General features: G+C 40.0%; 1 protein-coding gene across 1 annotated transcript in view; it reads left to right on the top strand.

The window, feature by feature from the left end:
* The window catches only part of Zgrf1 (zinc finger GRF-type containing 1), a 62,025-nt gene that overhangs the window by 11,444 nt on the left and 32,300 nt on the right, over positions 1-18,281 (top strand). The window contains exons 7-12 of the mRNA XM_032897356.1: positions 1,831-1,904; positions 6,367-6,552; positions 13,118-13,238; positions 14,915-15,516; positions 16,119-16,257; positions 17,475-17,659. Of these exons, the coding sequence (XP_032753247.1) occupies positions 1,831-1,904; positions 6,367-6,552; positions 13,118-13,238; positions 14,915-15,516; positions 16,119-16,257; positions 17,475-17,659 (1,307 nt within the window). The remainder of the gene's footprint in view (positions 1-1,830; positions 1,905-6,366; positions 6,553-13,117; positions 13,239-14,914; positions 15,517-16,118; positions 16,258-17,474; positions 17,660-18,281) is intronic.

Here is an 18,281-nt window from a genome sequence, read left to right as displayed (position 1 = left end):
CTAAAATTCTTTGAAATGTGATTAAGTTTTTTTAAAGATTTATTTATTTATTATGTATCTGTGTGTACACTTGTACACCAGAAGAGGGCATCAGATCTCATAGATGGTTGTGAGCCACCATGTGGTTGCTGGGAGTTGAACTCGGGACCTCTGGAAGAGTAGCTGGTGCTCTTAACCACTGAGCCATCTCTCCAGCCCAGGAGTTTGTTTTCTAAAAAAATGAAATGAAAATCCTAATAATAAAAATGAATGGGTATAACCGGTTCATAAACCAAAATAAGATCATAAAATTATAATATGAAGATTTGGAAAATACAGCATTTTATTTTGAGAAAATGATTCTTTCATCAAATTGGAAGGGGAGAGTACAGTAGCTGCACAGTGCTGAGATCTTTATGTTCTGTGATGAGCTCAGCACCAACTGTAGAATCATGGGTCACATGAGACATGCAACACTGACTTCTTGCAGATTTTCATTTGCGCAGCAGCACATAATTATGCCCTTCAAATTTTTTAGTCTATTAACATTGAGCTCACAGTCAATGGTGCTGATGAAAACGATCCCTATGTGTTTTCTCTGTAGCAGACATCACAACTCTCACACTTAAGAATACAAGATAGCACTAACGCTAGGGGACTTTAAATAGTGAAATCATCATTAAAATCAAAATGCGAACATTTTGGTACTAAATTGAAAAGGTATGACTATGTACAGCATGCAGTAAGGCCGAGTGTTGTCTGTCTTGTTGGGAATGTGCTCCACTGCTGGTCTGCCATCTTGTCGGCCTCATACCCTGCTTGCTTTTCATAGCTTAGTTATGCATTAGGTCTCAGTTCAGGGTTACTTCCTACAAGTGACCTTTCTAGAACGCCTGTATTGCATTTCATCACCTTCCTGTATGATACCATTTCCTAATGTACTCTGAGTTTATCTGGTGTAATTGTGTGGTTGTCTTCTTTGTCTCTCCCTTTTCACTGCTCTGTCCCCAGTGATTAATTCCAATACTCTGGGCAGGACATCTTTGGTTTACATAGTGTGTTGTAGGTCAGATGGATTTAGGATAGGTCTGGATAGACTCGGGCTCCTCGTACTCCCCTTACCCTCCCCTCCCGCCCCCAGTGGTGTATGGCGATAGTGTAATAGTTTTATTAGCTTTCTTGTTCTCAACCATTGGGCAGTGCTTCATTTTTGACATTTGTATTATAGGTGATTATTGGTTTAAAATATATATTTTTAAAAATAGCTTGCTAAAAAATGCAAAAACATATCCCAATTAAGGCATAGTGACCAGTGAGGGAACTGAGAGATGGCTCAGCAGCTAAGAACTTACTGCTTATGCAGAGGATCCAGATTTGGGTCCAAGAATCCCCTTCTTGCCTTTGTAGGCGCCCAACATACACATAGTGCATATATGTGTGTGTAGACAAATATTTGTGAAAAATAGATCTGTCTAGTGTATCTACTTGAGACAGGGTCTCACCAGGTAGCTCTGGCTGTTGTGGAACTCACTGTTAACTAGGCTGGCCTTGAATCTATAATCTACCTCCGATTTCTGAGTACTGGGATTAAAGGCATGCACCCACACATGGTCTTAATGTTATTTTAAAAAAGAAACCAGTAATTTTTTATTTTTAAATATATTGAATTTTTGCCTTAAGAATGTACGTGTCTGTACAGAATAGTACACCAAAGCTTTACTCCTGCTCCAGATTAAATGATTATAAGACATTACTTTTTAAAGTATATTACTTCAGTTTTAGAAGGAAATGTATTATTGCAAAATACTGTGATGCATATGATAAGTAAGGCTGTTTGTTCTTTCATTGCAGCCAGGAGATCACCTGCCACAGTAGTGTCACATGCCCTGCTAGACTGTCCTCACGAGCATCGGGCGTCTCAGCAGGTACATACGTATCCATCTCTAACTGCTGTGGTTTTCTTGTGGAGAAGATGAGTTTTATATGTGTATAGCATATACTTTGATTATACTTTCTCACTACTATCTCCTCTTCTGCCCCCATTCTGGTATTTATTCATGTAGGCATCATTCATGTCATATAGTTGATAAGAGTTACCAACTTACTTGGTAAGTCTTAGGGTTACTATTGCAACGATGAAACACCATGACCAAAAGCAACTTCGGATGAAAGTGCTTATTTCAGCTTACATTTCCAGGTAACAATCTGTTACTAGGGAAGTCAAGGCAGGAGCTCACATCAGGCAATAGAGCAGGAACCTAGAGGCAGGAGCTGATGCAGAGACCATGGAGGGAGGGTGCTGCTTACTGGCTTGCTCCTTACAACTTGCTCAGTCTGCTTTCTTATAGATCCCAGGACTACCAGACCTGGGTGGTGCCACCCACAATCCTCCCCAATTACAGCCAGATCTCTTTTTTCCCCTTCGATATCATAGTCAATCATTGAAGGAAGTCAGGATTAGAACTGGAACAGGGCAGGAACCTGGAAGCAGGAGCTGATGCAGAGAGCACGGAGGAGAGATGCTTACTGACTTGTTCCTCATAGCATATATATATATATATATATATATATATATATATATATATATATATATATTTTTTTTTTTTTTTTTTTTTTTGGTTTGTCAAGATAGGTATTTCTGTGTGTAGCCTTGGCTTTCCTGGAACGCTGTAGACCAGGCTGAGTTATTTTTTTAATTTCATTTCTTGGCCCAAAGAAATGTGTAATATTCCATTTGTCAAATACTAGCATTGAGTGATAGTAAATATGGGTGTCCTAGTAACTTAGCAATTTATTATCTACATAGTGAGTTAGGGCACCCATTGCTGGGTCCCAAAACTTTAAAAGTAGACTGAAGAGATGGCTCAGAACAGTGGTTCTTCAGAGTCCCCATGTGTCTCACAGCTGGATGTAACTCCAGTTCCAGGAGAAGCCCATGCTCTCTCCTGGCCTCCAAAGGGATCAGACACACATGTGCCATATAGACATACATGCAGACAAAGCACCTATATACATGAAATTATATAGTTTTTAAAAATTAAAAATCTCAAAACAATGAGAGGCATGATGTCATTGAAAGAAGATAATGGGTCAGATGTTGAAATTGCCCCTGAGTTACTTCGGTATCCAGAGATGTTGTGTGCTGCTGTTTTGTTCTGTGGAGCCTTCTGTGACTTTACCACAGCATTCTAGAGAACTTTGTCACTTTGGGAACAATGATAGCAATTTCAGAAATAATTGTGCTAATTAAGATGAGATGAAGTTCTTAGTAGTAGTATAATTTTCATTTCTATTACCAATAGCTTGTATGTGTGTGGTGCGTGCACATGCCTGTAAGAAGATAATTTTGTGGAATTCATGTAGGTTTCAGGAACCAAACAAGTGGTCAAGCTTGCATCACCATGTACATCATGTAGCAGCACCTTTACCTGCTGAGTGCGGCCAGTTTCATTTCACTGGCCTAAGATGTCTTTCAATATTGTTTAAAGTTAACAAGATCAGAGCTGGGGTGGTGGTTCACACCTGTAATCTCAGCACTAAGGCAGAAGGAGAGATGTATATTTGGGAGTCAAATCTGAGATAGCATGAGCTCCTGATTAAAAAACAAAAACAAAACACCAAAACATCCCTTAAAATAAAACCAACCAACCCAAAAGCTGACAATCAAATATTCTAAAAGTTATCAATATAATAAAATTAAACACAAAAACTTATCAAAGTCATCAATATTTTCAGAAATACTTTTATTTGCTCTAAAAGTCTTTGAAAAAATGTTATTTTCTCAAAATGCTCTTGCCCCCACCACCAAGGAAGTAGTTTCTCTTATCATTTTAGTCAGTATTCTTTTGCTTCAAGGCAGTTTATCTCTATCTGACACACACATTATATATTATTTGTTAGTGAATTCAAAGGTGATATTCCAAACTTGTTCTGATTTTTCACTATCAATTTCTAATTTAATGTGTCAAAACGAAACATACTCAAAGGACCCACCAGTTGTGTCCCATTCAAAATGGCTGTGCCCTATCTGAATTTCCTCTTGGCAACCAAACAGCACATCAATTATAATATTTTTGATGCCGTCCCCAAAGTCTTTTCCTGTTTTAAGATGGTTATTATGGTGGTGTAGGTATAGCTTCCATCTGTCTCCCTTTTGGTTAGTAAAAAGATGTTATAAACAGCATAGCTAAGTAGTAAAGGAGAAGGTTTAGGGGAGGGTTTTAAGGGGTAGGCTCGGGGCTGAAGAGATGGCTCAGTGGTTAAGAGCACTGACTGCTCTTCCAGAGGTCCTGAGTTCAAATCCCAGCAACTACATGGTGGCTCACAACCATCTAGAATGAGATCTGATGCCCTCTTCTGGTATGTCTGAAGACAGCTACAGTGTACACATATACATGAAAAATAAATAAATAAATAAATTTTAAAAAAGAGAGAAACCCTGTCTCAAAAAAGAAACATACAAACAAATAAAGGTGTTACATTATAAAAAGAAAAAAAGCGGTAGCCTTGATGGGGCATTCCTGGGCTAGGTGTCCAGACTCCCCACTGCTTGCCTTGCTGTAGTTCACCGCCATGTGGCCATTCTCACCACAACTGTAGCACTTCATTTGGGTACAGTCTTTCTGGATGTGCCCAAATTGACCACAAGTGTAGCATTCTGTTCTTGCTGGTTGCAGTCCTGAGTCATATGAACAAGTCAGCTGCAGATGTAACAACACTTGAGTTGAAGTTCTTAACTAAATCATCAGATTAGTGTTTGTCAGTGGAGACTCTTAGCCTTGTCAGGGGGACAGTTCTCACGGCACTTCCTTTCTAGCACATAACTTTGAGAGAAAAGAATGCTTCATTTGTCCCCGTTTCATCTTATTTCCCATGTTACTGGTCCACTTTAATAATATGTAAATAGACTCTAGAGGCCGGCCACAAAGCCAGAGAGAGGATAGGAAACACATGCTCTGTAGTGAACAAACGAGTTCACTTGAGTTCACGTCATGGCTTCACCACGTGTTTTGCTCTGCCACTTCTACACTGCTCTGTTTCTGACTAAATATATAGAAATACTCAAGTAGTGCTTCCTACTCTACACCAAGATGGCCGACCAGGGGCTGAGGGAGGCTCAGCAGTTTAGAGCACGGACTGTGCTTTCAGAGGACCCAGGTTGGAGTGCTAGTCGCTAAAAGTCACCTGTAGTTCTCGTTCCAGGAGATCTGACTGGCTTCTGGCTTCTAAGGGCCCTGTACACATGTAGTACACAGACATGCATGCAGGTGATCATATACAAAATAACGTTTGAAAAAAACTTACCGCATGTATTTGATTGAGTTTGTAAATAGTCGTTGTGTTCCTGAAATCCCCACTCTCCCACAGAAGAGAACTATGTGGTAGCACAGACTAAGGCACATTCGAAGGTCCCTTCGGTAAAGCAAATGTAGGGAGAATACTACAGTCAAGGTTTATTTTTATTGAAATGCATGTTTTCAAATTTAGAAGAATAATTTCAGGCTGGGGTCATGGCTAAGTGGCAGAGAACTTTCCTTGCTTGTATAAATATCTGGTTTCTGTCCCCAGCAATACAAAATATTTGTTTCAATTGAAATTGTGTATAAAAAAGCACTTAAGTTTAATTTTCCTTTCAGATGAACTTTATGATCAGTAACAAGATAGAGAGTATGGATAGTTGTCCTTTGTCAGTTCATCCGTTAGCAGTCAATCCTTCATGAGTTTCCTTTGGCCTATCAACTATTTTTTTCTGTATCTTGGGTGGACATTGTTACCCTGTGTGGACTAAAAATGCTAAAATCCGGGCTGGAGAGATGGCTTAGTGGTTAAGAGCACTGACTGCTCTTCCAGAGGTCCTGAGTTCAATTCCCAGCAACCACACGGTGGCTCACAACCATCTGTAATGGGATCCAGTGCCTTCTTCTGGTGTCTGAAGACAGCAACCGTGTATTCACATGTATAAAATAAATGTCTTTTTAAAAAAATGCTAAGATCCTCAAGGGGGCAGCAGAGAAAGCCATTTGAAACCTGAAAGCAGACCAGGGAGGGAGAAGGAGAGCACTGCAGTCAGACTCTGCAGAGCAGGGGACCTGGGGACAGTGCTGCAGAGACCTCACACTCTACATCACAGTGAATGAAGTCTGAATGCAGACCTCAGGCAAAGTCCTGCTTCATTTCTTCTCTTCTCGCGGTTTCATTTTGTGTTTATTCATTGCTTTCTGTGTGACAGTATTAGATGTTGGTGATGCTTAGATGCAGTGAAAAGGTCTGTGCACTCCAGGGGCTTACAATACATTAGTATACAATAAGTAAAAGTTTTCTACATATACATTATGAATATATATGTCATATACTTATAATGTTCTTATTTTTAACAATTACCTATAGCCTGTTGAGTTTCAAGGACATCAGGTGAAAGGATCTGCTACTAGTGGTGTACTGGTCAGAGGACACAGCTTACAGCTAGGATGCAGTCAGTTTCCAGATAGCGTTGAATATGACAGCTTCCTGACCGATCCTTGTGTTTGGACACCAGAGTTGCCTAGCCCTTGTGTGCAGTCAGACTTCTTGCAGGTAAAAGTCATTTTTATACTTGCATTGCACTAGGTCATTTCTCTTTCTTTTTTTTTTTTTTTTTAAAAAAACTTTTCTGTGTTTTTTTATTTTTATGTACATTTATGTGGTGTGTATGTGTACATATGTGCCATTTTCGTCACACATTTAGAGATCAGAAGTCAACTCTTTTTTTTTTTATTTATGTATTTTATGTTTATGAGTGCCCTCTCTTTATGCACACTAGAAGAGGGTATTGGATCCCATTACAAATGGTTGTGAGCCACCATGTATTTGCTAGGAATTAAACTCTGGACCTCTGGAAGAGCAGCCATGCTTTTTTTGTTATTTGTTGTTTTTTGTTTTGTTTTGTTTTTAGAGAGAGGGTTTCTCTACGGAGGCATGGCTATCCTGGAACTCTCTCTGTAGACCATTCTGTCCTTGAACTCAGAGATCCACCTGCTTCTGCCTCCCTAGTGCTGGGATTAAAGGTGTATGTCACCACCAGCCAGCTGCAGCCAGTGCTCTTAACCACTGAGCCATCTCTCCAGTCCTTCCAAGTCATTTTCTTTTTCCCTTTTTTTAAATTAATTAGTTAATTAACCTCCTATCCTTACTACAGTTTTCATCCCCTCCTCTCCTCTCCCATGGGTGTCACCCAGCCTTGGCATCAAGTTGCAGTAAGTCCGGGTGCATCTTCTACTGAGGTTAGAAGAGGCAGCCCAGTAGGGAGAGTACAAAGGCAAGCAACAGAGTGAAAGACAGTCCCTGCTTCCGCCGTCAGGAGTCCCACATGAAGGCCTGCTCATGTGTAACAGACAGCTGTTAGCTATGTGTAGAGGATCTAGGTCAGTCCCACGCATGCTCCCTAGTGGTGGTTCAGTCTCTGGACCCCTCTGAGGTCAGGTTAGTTGATTCTGTAGGTTTTCTTGTGGTGTCTTTGACCCCTCTGGCTCTTAAAACCCTTCCCTTCCACAGGATTACCCAAGCTCTGCCTAATGTTTGACTGTGGGTCTCTGTATCTGTTTCCATCAGCTGCTGAGGGAAACCTCTGATAACAGTTCTAGGCTCCTGTCTAGGATCCCTACTGCCCATATGGCCTCCAGGAAGGCAGGCCGAGTTGTGGGCTGGAAAAACCCCAAGTCATTTTCTTAAGTCAGTCCTAAACCCTCGTACAAGAGCAGCCAAGGGTAGATCAGCAGGAACCGTCGTAGCTGTACTCAGACTGCACAAGGCCAGCTGCTTTCCAGTGCAGGCAGGTTGTCCTGAGGCTTAAATCAGTTTACGTATTATTGGTCTTTCCTCTAGTAGGAACTGTAGCTTGCATTTCCTCTGCGTTGCCAAGTCTATGCTACTTCCTACTCTTCATAACATTATATTGTAAATTATGACCGCCACTGTTTGATTTATTGAAAAAGAATCTTGCTGTGTGTGCTGGCTCTCAATCCCAGCACTTCAGAAGTTGAAGTAGTAACACTTAAGATTGAGGCCTCCTTGGGCTGTGTAGAGAGTTCTAGGTAGTTAAGGAAAAGAGGGGGGGAAATGGAGAAGAGATTCGTGTTCTCACGTTCATTGTTGTATCTCTAATCATTAGTCTATGTTAGTTATGATCATAGGGTATAGATGACATGACTAGGCCTCCAAAGACAGAAAATGTCTCCCATAAATGTACAGTATTCCTAATACATGATGTTCTCTGAACTTTAATGTGTGTTCTGTATTTCATCAAGTTCTAGGATGTAAGAAGCATTATTTTGTTGATACCAGAAAGGAAAACAGTGAATAAAACATTACACAACCCTTAATCAGTTAGACTGGAGAAAGATTAAAACCTTTATTGTGGGAGCGAGAGAGACAGCTCAGCAATTAAGAGCACTGGTTGCTCTTGTAGAGGACCTGGACCTGTTCCTCAGAGCTTACATGGTGTCTTAACATCCAGAGCTCGAGTTTCATTGAATCTGATGCCCTTTTCTAATCTCTGTGGTTACCAGGCATGCATGCATGCATGCAGACAAAACACAAAATAAAGATCTTTAAAAAAATTGAGGCAAAATGGTATATCATTACATTTTAAAAAATTTGTTATATATATGTATATGTATGTATATGTATGTATATGTATGTATATGTATATGTGTATGTATATATATATACACTGCAGCTGTCTTTAGACACACCAGAAGAGGGCATCAGATCCCATTACACATGGTTGTGAGCCATCATGTGGTTGTTGGGAATTGAACTTGGGACCTCTGGAAGAGCAGTCAGTGCTCTTAACCACTGAGCCATCTCTCCAGCCCCAATATTTATCTTCTTTAATTATATGACCCACAGCACTGATTGCATCTGCAGTGCTTTGAAACAGTCTGCCCAAGCTGTTTTAACTTCGTTTGAACTTTTTCTTAGTTTTCTCTCTGGTGGTACTGGGGACTGAACCTAGAGCCTTATAGGGCTTAGGCAAGATCTCTACTCGGAGCTGGATCCTGTCCCTGTTTACTTCTTATTTTGAGACAGGGCTTCCTTTGTAAGTTGCCTAGCGACTTGAACTCATCCTGCTTCACAGAGTCCCTCACGTTCTGCTCTGTCTTAGCCTCCTGAGTTCTGAGATTAGAGACCTGCGTTTCCAGGCCCAGATATAATTTATTTTTTAAAATGTACTTTCATTTTAAAATGTATCTTTTTAAAATGTATCTTTTAGTTTGTGTGTGTGTGTGTGTGCATGCGCGTGTGTGCTTGTTTGCTTGTGTGTATGTATATCTGCGCATCACATGCACACAGTGCCAAAGCAGGCTAGAAAAAGGTGACAGATCCCTTGGAACTGAAGTCACAAATGTTTGTCCCCTACCATGTGGGTGCAAAGAAATTGAAACAGGTCCTCTGCAAGGGCAGCCTCTGCTCTTCACTAAGTTATCTCTCCAGCCCCTGTGTCATCACCATCATCATTAAAAATCATGTTTCAGAGATCCACCTGCCTTTGCCTCCTGAGTGCTGGGATTAAAGGCATGTTTCACCGTTACTAGAGTAAGCTTCTGTCTTATTCTTAATTGGCGTAATGAGTGTATATACTGTGAGGATCAGTGTGACATTTCATTACATATGTGTAGTATATCCTGATGAGATCAGCAGTCACCTCAGACATTTGCAGTTATTTCTGTTGGGAGCATCCAGTATCCATTCTATCATTATCTTCATTCATTCATTCATTTTTGAGGCATGGATTGGCTGGACTGAAACTATATAGACAGGGCTGGTCTTAAACTCACAGAGACCTGTCTACCTAAACTTCTTGAGGACTGGAATTAAGGTGTGCATTCCCACACCTGACATTTTGCTAGATGTCTTGAAATATTAAATTAAATGTTGTTAATCATAGTTGTCTGAATTGCCACAGAACATTAGATGTTATCTTTTGTGTTTATCTGCATACCTCCCAATACCCTTCCCATGCTTTCATAATCCCTGTTCTGTCTTCTTATCTTTGGGTTGTTTTGTTTTCTAAGGTTGTGTGTGCACATGTGTATATTTACATGTGTGTAAGTATGCTGGTGCTTGTAGAGAGGCAAGAAGCGGGCTTTAGGTTTTTCAAAGCTGTAGTTATAGTTGTTTGTAGGTTGTTCTAATTACATGGATCCTGAAATCTGAACTTTGGTCCACACCCTTATAGAGCAAGTACTCTTAACCATTGAGCCATCTCTTCAGCTTGTTTTTTGATTTTTGAGGCAGGGTAGTAGTAACCAGGTTGGCCTGGACTTTACATATAGTCCAAGCTGGCCTGAAACATTTAATAATTAATTCTCTTGCTTCATTCTGCAGACTGCTGGGATTACAGGCATGACTGAACTAACATGCACAGCTCTAATTTCTAACTGTAATTTAAAGATATTTTACAGGCAGGCTATTCTTATTGGAGTAGGATAATTTTTCATTATGGTTTGATTTATGTTTTCTGTTGACAAGTGATGGTGAATCTCATTTTCTATATCTGTTAGCCATTTGTTATTCAATATACAACATTTGTATATTGTTTATAGAAATCTATGTTTAGAGTTTAAGGCTAGTCTGGCTAAATAAGTTTCAGGCCAGAGAGAGACATTATCACACAAAAGACAAAATTGGGCTTTGCATGGCAGTGTTCATGGGGAACAGATTCTCGGAGGAAGAGAGGTAGGGAGAGAAGGAACAAAGGCAGGGAAGCAGGCCCACGTGACCATTTACCGTTTATGTTGTTTCAGTTGTGGTGTTGAAATTGAACCCTTGCTTTGCACGCGCTAGGCAAACTCCCTACCACCAAGTTGTACCCCCAGCCCCGGTTGTTGCTTGACAACCCAATCATTTGGGTGCCGGACTGTCTTTTATCTTACTGTCTCTTGTCAGATGAATACTTTGCCTAGTCTGTCTGTGGTCTCTGTTGGTTGTTTCTTTTTCTATGCAGAAAGTTCTTAGTTTCTTAGAACGCCTTTTACTAATTTTTTTTATTGCCCCTTGCTTTTATGTCATATCTTCTCCAGAATGGACTCAGTTATTACTCAGCCCCCCAATAAAAGGAATATGAAAATATATCCTATTTCATCAGTTACTTGGAGATCATTGGTGACCTTGGCAAGAGCAGTTGCAATGGAATAGTATGTGTAGGAGCCAGTTCAGAGTGAATTAAATAACGAATGAGAGGTAGGAAAGTAGATCTATGACTAACTCCTAGAAAGTATGTATTTGATTAAACACTCCTAAAAGTGTCCTTTGAATTATCTACCCCTCCCCCATGCCAACCTCCATACAGGGATGTTAATCAAATCAGGACTTCACACTGGGCAAGTGCCCTACCACTGAGTTGTATCCCCAGGCTGTAAACAGATACTCTTCTCTTTTCCCCTCTAAGAGACTTTTCACTAGCAACAACCTACCGCCTATTGTATATCAAAAGAGGACTGAATAAAAGAGGCAAATTCTTGACCTTACTGAACTTATACGCTAATGAAGTGAGACACAACAAACACATTAATACATAGTACTCAGAAGGCTCAGGTGGCCTCAGTAAGCATATAGCTATGTGAGGTGGCAGTGCAGTGGGCTAGTCCACAAGTTCTGTATCGGTGAAGTCAGCCTTCTCTGATAATGTGACACTTGAGTAGAGATGAAAATGCCATGCCAGTACCTAGGGGAAAGGAGTTTGTGGCAAGAGACCATTGGCCAGTTTGTAGTGAGGAGGAGTGAGGTCAGAGAGCAAACAAGAGGCCTGGGCAGGCAGGGCCATGTACAATATCACACAGCTGTCATGGACACTAAAACGGGCGATTAGAGGGTTTGGATCAGTGAAACAACGTTGGCCAGTTGTGGAGAATGTACTAGAAGAATGGGTGCAATAGTTAAGTATTTCTTCTTCTTCCTTAGTTTTTAATTTCATGTGTATGGGTATTTGCCTGCATGTATGTCTGCATTACTTGCATGTCTGGTGCCCAGGGAAGCTAGAAGAGAGCATTGGATCCCCTGAAACCAGAGGTACAGACGTGAGCTGCCACATCAATGCTAGGAGCTGAAGAACAGACACAGCTTTTAGTTGCAAAGCTACCTCCAGCCCCTTGTTTTGTTTTTTGAATCAGGGTCTCTGTGTAGCTGTCTGGCCTGGTACTTACTGTGTTGACCAGGTTGACATGGAGTCACAGAGATCTGCCTACCTCTGTCTCCAGAATGTTAAGATTAAGGACATGTGACACCACACCTGACTTCTTTATTGTGGACTTGACAAAGCCTAGAGTCATCTGGAAAGAGGGAACTCAATTGAGAAATTACTCAGATGAGATTGTTGATTGATGTGGGCGGTGCCATCCCTGAGCAAGGCACCCTAACGTGTGTAAGGGCCAGCAAGCCAGTAAGGATTGTTCCTTCATGGTTTCTGGTCCAGTTCTTTGAGTTCCTGACCCAAATTCTATCAGGAATGAACTGTGATCTGGAAGTGTAAGCTGAAATAAATCATTTCCTCTCCTAAGTTGCCTTTGGTCATGATGTTTAGCAACAAAAGGCAAATTAGAACAGTATTGAGTGTGACTGTCACCAGGTTTGGATTTCGGGGGAAAGCTGCAGCATGACTTAAATGCTGTTGTAGTGAGAATAGCCTTGAATTAACTATGTGGTTGTTCAGATCTGAGTAAATGTTAAAAGTCCTGGACTTGGAAGAAACATCTTGTGAAATGTGATGTCAGCTATGAGTAACCCTGAGTCCAAAGCATAGAGGAGACTGTTGAGACCTTGAGTACGCTGGGATATAGTTTGCACAGGTTCCACGTGAGATGGGACTTGGATTGAACCCCTTAGAATGGAAATTTACCTTGAGAACTAAATTCTTGTAATGGAATCAGTGCAAATCAGAATGCCACCCATTTCACAATAGATCCCTATTTTTATCTTCTGTACATAAAAGTGTTGTTTATTTTAGTAAGTTTGTTCCTTCCTCTCCTTTTCTGTGAAAATTTTACAGTTCTTTGCTCCCAATGTGTTTAGAATAGTTACTTCTGGAGGTTACTAGAATTCAAACTAATAGAAAAAGAAGCATAAGAACATTTTAGTTAGTGATTTTCTTTTTTCTGGACAGGTGATTTCTCCAGAAAAGATCTCTGCATTGAGCCCTGCACCTACTTTTTCTTTCAACACAAGAAGTGAAGACTCTGTGCTTGAATTCTCTGAGGAGTCTCTGAAAACAAGAACTTTCCCTGGTGACCTTCACTTTCTCAGCCATTATCTGTGAGAGTGTACTGGGCTATGAATGTCAGGGAACCAAGTGCACTCCCTCTCTAGCTCTTGCTTCCTTCTCCGCTGTCTCTTCACTTCCTCTCAAAGTGTCCCTACCCACCAGGCACTGTGAGTACTTCTTGCAGCTGAAATGCCAACACTTGGCTCCCCTTGCTGTCCTGCAGTGAAGTGACCCATAGCAGATGTCTCATCAGCCGCCTGTGACCTCAGCATAGCCTCTTCCTCTCTGCCTTGGGCGGCTGTCAGTGTCAGGACCTCCTCAGTGGCTGCTCTCTTCCAGCACTGCGCTCAGGCCAGTTTGACTTTTCTGCTTCCTGAAAAGTATTTTATTCAATAGGAGCTCTTCCCACTGACTTCTGTTTTCTGAAAATTTCATTAATGTGTATTTTTTCTTAATCTGAAGTTAGGTTTGGTGGTTGATGTTTTCTTGCTTGTAAGTGTATGATTAATATAAAAAAAGATAATTTAATGTGAATCAGTAGTTGAGCTAGGGATGGATTCGTGGTTGTGTCTGGTTGACGGCAAAAAAAGAAAAAGAAAAAGGTCGGGGTAGGAGGAGATGTGAACAGGGTGGGCATGAGGAGGTAATTCTTGTAATCCCAGCACTCAAGAGACAAGGCAGGAGGATCAGTACTTGAAGGCCTGGACTACTTGGGGCAAAGGAGGGGAGTGCATGGGAGAATCGCATCCTCTCAACAGTCAGGTGGCAGTGGAGTGGAGGGGGCTTCCACAGCTCTGAGTCTTAGCTCTGTAATAGTTTTATTTCTGTTACTGTTTCTTGATTCAGTTTTGGATTCTAACCGAACACTTCACCAAAAAATATTCTTTTGCTCACTGCTATACTCTCCAGATGATTATCAAAATTTATTTCCATAAAATAGACTAAGTCAAATAAGTAAAAAATCTATAATGTTTTTAGATAAAACATAATTTAATAATATATAATTCCTAGGCAGTTTTGCCGATTCATTAATATATTCAATACTTACTGCTTTTTACTTTTTCAGCAATTTCTCTGTTCCAATAGTTGCTGATAGAAAGAAGGAATTATAAAACTTATTTAGACAAAAGCTCACTATCCTATCTATGTGCTAATTTTACAAATAAAGCTAAAGATCTTTTTGTTGTGAAAGGTATCATAATGCATAAATACATAATAAAGGTAGTTGCAATCACATGGTATTAAGTGAACTATGAACTTTGCAGAAGGCATGAGAATAGATATGAACTCACTCCGTGTTTTCTTTGACTGCCACTTGGTACATACTGCACTTGGATCTTGGTTACCTCATCTATAAGATAAGGATGCTACAGCTTTCCTCAGATTTAAACACCTTGAAAACTTAGATGCTCTATAAATATAATGAGTAGTTAGATTAAAGATACTTAGCTCAGTAGAAGGAAAGAGAAGGACATATATTTGTTAGCTTTGCAAGTCTTCAATTTTGTAAATTACATTTTGAATCTTTAGATCTTGATATTGAAGCATTTAGTTCATGAGGGAGCACGAGACTTACATTATTTTCTGTCTTACAGAGAAAGTCAGAATCTTCTGCTCTTGCCTGTATCCACTGTTTTCTAGAGTCTGGTGATGATTGGTTGAACATTTGTATTAAATCAGCATTATGTTTTCTTTCAGGATTGAAAAACATTGGTTTTCAGGACAATAAGAACTTCCAAAGGTTTCCATTTTTAAGTGGAGCCTCAGTTCCCTTTGTCACTTTGCCACCAGATGATGGACCAACGGTCTTAGATTCTTGTTCATTTATGATCGATGATGACACACGAGAGCCTTCTGGTTCTTCCAGGTTGAACCTGTGTGAAGAATCAGGTCTTTCATTTGACCTTGGACTTGAGGACCAGGATGGGATTCCACGAGATGTTTCACTGCTTCCTAAGAGTTCTACTCAAAGCAAGTGGCTGAAATATCAAAAACCATCCCACTGCAACTCAGCTGCTCTGAACAGAATTGCCAGTGAAGTGACAGAGGATCTCTCTGCTGAGGCTGTCTCTGGCTTGCATTTTAGCCACACAAGTGAGAGTGAGAGTTCTGTAGACCCTGTGCACTTGCAGATGATAAAAGGCATGCTCTATCAACAGCAGCAGGATTTTACCAGTCAAGATTTGGTTTCCAGACAGAAAGCTCTCTCTCTGAATTTAAATCAGACCTCCAGGACTGGGGAACTTCGGACTGCCTTAGGAAGCTCTGCCAGCAGTAACTGCAGAGTCAGGGATGGACAGGTGAGGTTTTCTCATGGTGCATTTTCACCCTGAGGCCCTGTGGGTGCCAACAAAGGCTAGCAGGATAGCTTGGAAAAGCTGACTTTCTGATTGGACAGTTGTTTTCACACCTTTCCCAGGAGTTATGAAGACTGACTTGTGTATTTGAAAGTCTCTAGGGCAGTACTGCCATATAAAAGGTACTTAATACATGTTGGCTCTTATTTCTCTCTCTGATCTCACTGTGATTGTTTTTACTGTTGACTATGAAATCAGTCTTGCTGATTGAATTATTAAGGAGAAGGCACATACATCAATTTCCCATAAATCATTATTATACTAGTGACAGAAATAGAAATATAATGTGATCCACTTAGAGCAAAACATATTTAAAATCATATTAAGAGGCCGATGAAAAGAGTTAAAAGTGCTGTGTCACGTCATTCAAGCTTGTCATTCAGGCTTGTCATTCAGACTCTTATTTGGTTTTTTATTTTAGATCGTGGATTCTAAAAATCAAAAGTAATTAGTATTTTTTCAATGTATTTGAAAAACAATTTATTGGTTAAACAGTGATATTTTTTTTCCTTTGAGTTATAATAGGTCAAACCATTCTATTTCAGGAAATAAATAATTCTGATCTATGCTTCCCAAATGGGCAGAAAATACTATCGGCTTACCTTCCTCAAAGGCGAGTTCACATACCAGCTGTTTTCCAGTCCCCTGCTCACTATCGGCAGATCTTTACGTCTTCCATCATCGGTATGACTGTTACGACTTTATTCTGAGACTGCCTGTGTGATATTAGAAGTATAATGCATTGTGGATTTTCATAGTAAAGTCACCTTGATTTATGTAGCATATATTCACTCAAGGACGTACCAGTAACTTTATTCTAAGGTCATATCAAATTGAGCTTTAAAAGAAGGAAAATGGAAATTTTTTTAAATTCTGACTTTTATTTATTAAAATAGAAGCAAATGAGCCCATTATACTTAAATGGAAACTTTTAGGTATGATGCATGATTAGGTCTGAATGAATGTTCTGAGGGTAAGAACAAACCTTGCCAAACATTGTTATAAGTTGTGGTGTTGCCTGCCTGTTACCCTAGCTCATTGGAGGCTGCAGGAGATGAAGAGTTTAAGACGTAGTAAACCTGTCTCCAAACTAGAATAAAATGTGGTAAATGCATACATGCTGTGGTTGTTAAGGCATAATATTTGCATGCATTGAAATACTGCAGTGAGGGGCTACAGAGATGGCTCAGCTATCGGATGTGCTTCACGCTCTCCAGAGGCTCTGACTTCCATCCCCCACACCCACAATCAATGGCTTATATCTACCAGTAACTCTGACTCCAGGGGAGCCAACACTCTTTTGACCTCCTTGTGCAGTCATGTGCACAAATCTACACATGGATACACATATATGAACATAATTAAAAATAAAAAATGCATATAGTTGAAATTCAATAATAATAAAAAGTGTGGATGACTTTGAGGGAGTATAACAGAGTCTGGTAGATAGGGACTTAATGCCTTGGATGCATTATTTGGATGGCTGTGAAGCTGGCTTGTTTTGTTTTGTCTTATTTTTGTTCCAATTGGCAAAATTGAGACAATGTTAAGGTACAGAAGGGAGGTTAGGGAGTTGGAGTGGTGACTCAGTAGTTAAGAGGGCCCAGGTTCAATTACTGACACCCACATGGATGTTCACAACCATCTGTAGCTCCGGCCCCAGGGGATCCAGTGAATGGCTTTGATCTCAGTGCCACTGCACACATTCGGTGTGCTTACATACATGCAGGCACTCACAAGCATAAAGTAAAATCAATCTTTAAATTAATGGATGTTATAGTATTATGTTACAGTTGACTGCTAAATGGCTATTTTCTAATTGGCTAATAAACAGCTTTTGATACAAATATAAAATGATTTTGTCTTGAATTTTCAGCTTTTTTTTTTCTTTTTTTTTGTAGAGCATCTGAATATATTGTTGTTTGGATTGGCACAAAGGCTGTACAAAGCACTTTCCAAAGTTGACATATCCTTTTATACATCGTCAAAAGGAGAGACGATGAAAAGTGGAAAAAATAATTCACCATCCTGCCACCATAATCAACCTGCCAAACTTGTCATGGTTAAAAAAGAAGGACCAAATAAGGTACTGCTTCTGCCCCTCCCACACTACCTTATACACAGTTTAGGTACTTGGACACTGACACGCGAATTTTCTTTGTGGTGTTAATAATCATAAACATAATGATCATAATAATAACATAAACATAATAATCGTAAACACAGTAATCAGTACTTTTTAATGAAATAAATGATCTGTGTTCCAGGATGCAAAAATATGAATTAAAGTTAGCCTTCAAACTTTTTAGGAACTTACCGCACAGTAGTTGATGGAAACAGATAGTGAAGAAAATTACACATATACAGTAGGAAGGACGTGTCTGAGCTACAGTGTCAGCACTGAGAAATGGGGTCTTCTGTGGGAGGGTCTAGAAAATGCTGAAATGAGACCGAAAGAACTGAAGGTTGAAAGCTCCTGTATCAGCACTAGACAAGGCCACGCACATAGAAAATCATGCGGACCTAATGTGTATCTAGTATCACAAAGAGGGTTAGTAATATGTCGGTAGCTTTGACTCATTTGCACAACTGCTCTTGCCTATAATAGCAATAAAATAATTCACTATTTGTATGCATCATTAGTTGAATATATAAATTTGACCTTAAAAAGTCAAAAGCAAGTATTCATAAATAATAGCATGGCCATA

Source organism: Rattus rattus, chromosome 3 (genome assembly GCF_011064425.1).
Source record: "Rattus rattus isolate New Zealand chromosome 3, Rrattus_CSIRO_v1, whole genome shotgun sequence".
Classification (NCBI taxonomy): Eukaryota; Metazoa; Chordata; class Mammalia; order Rodentia; family Muridae; genus Rattus; species Rattus rattus.
The sequence above is the reverse complement of the archived record's forward strand: the minus strand, read 5'-3'. Positions and strand labels throughout refer to the sequence as shown.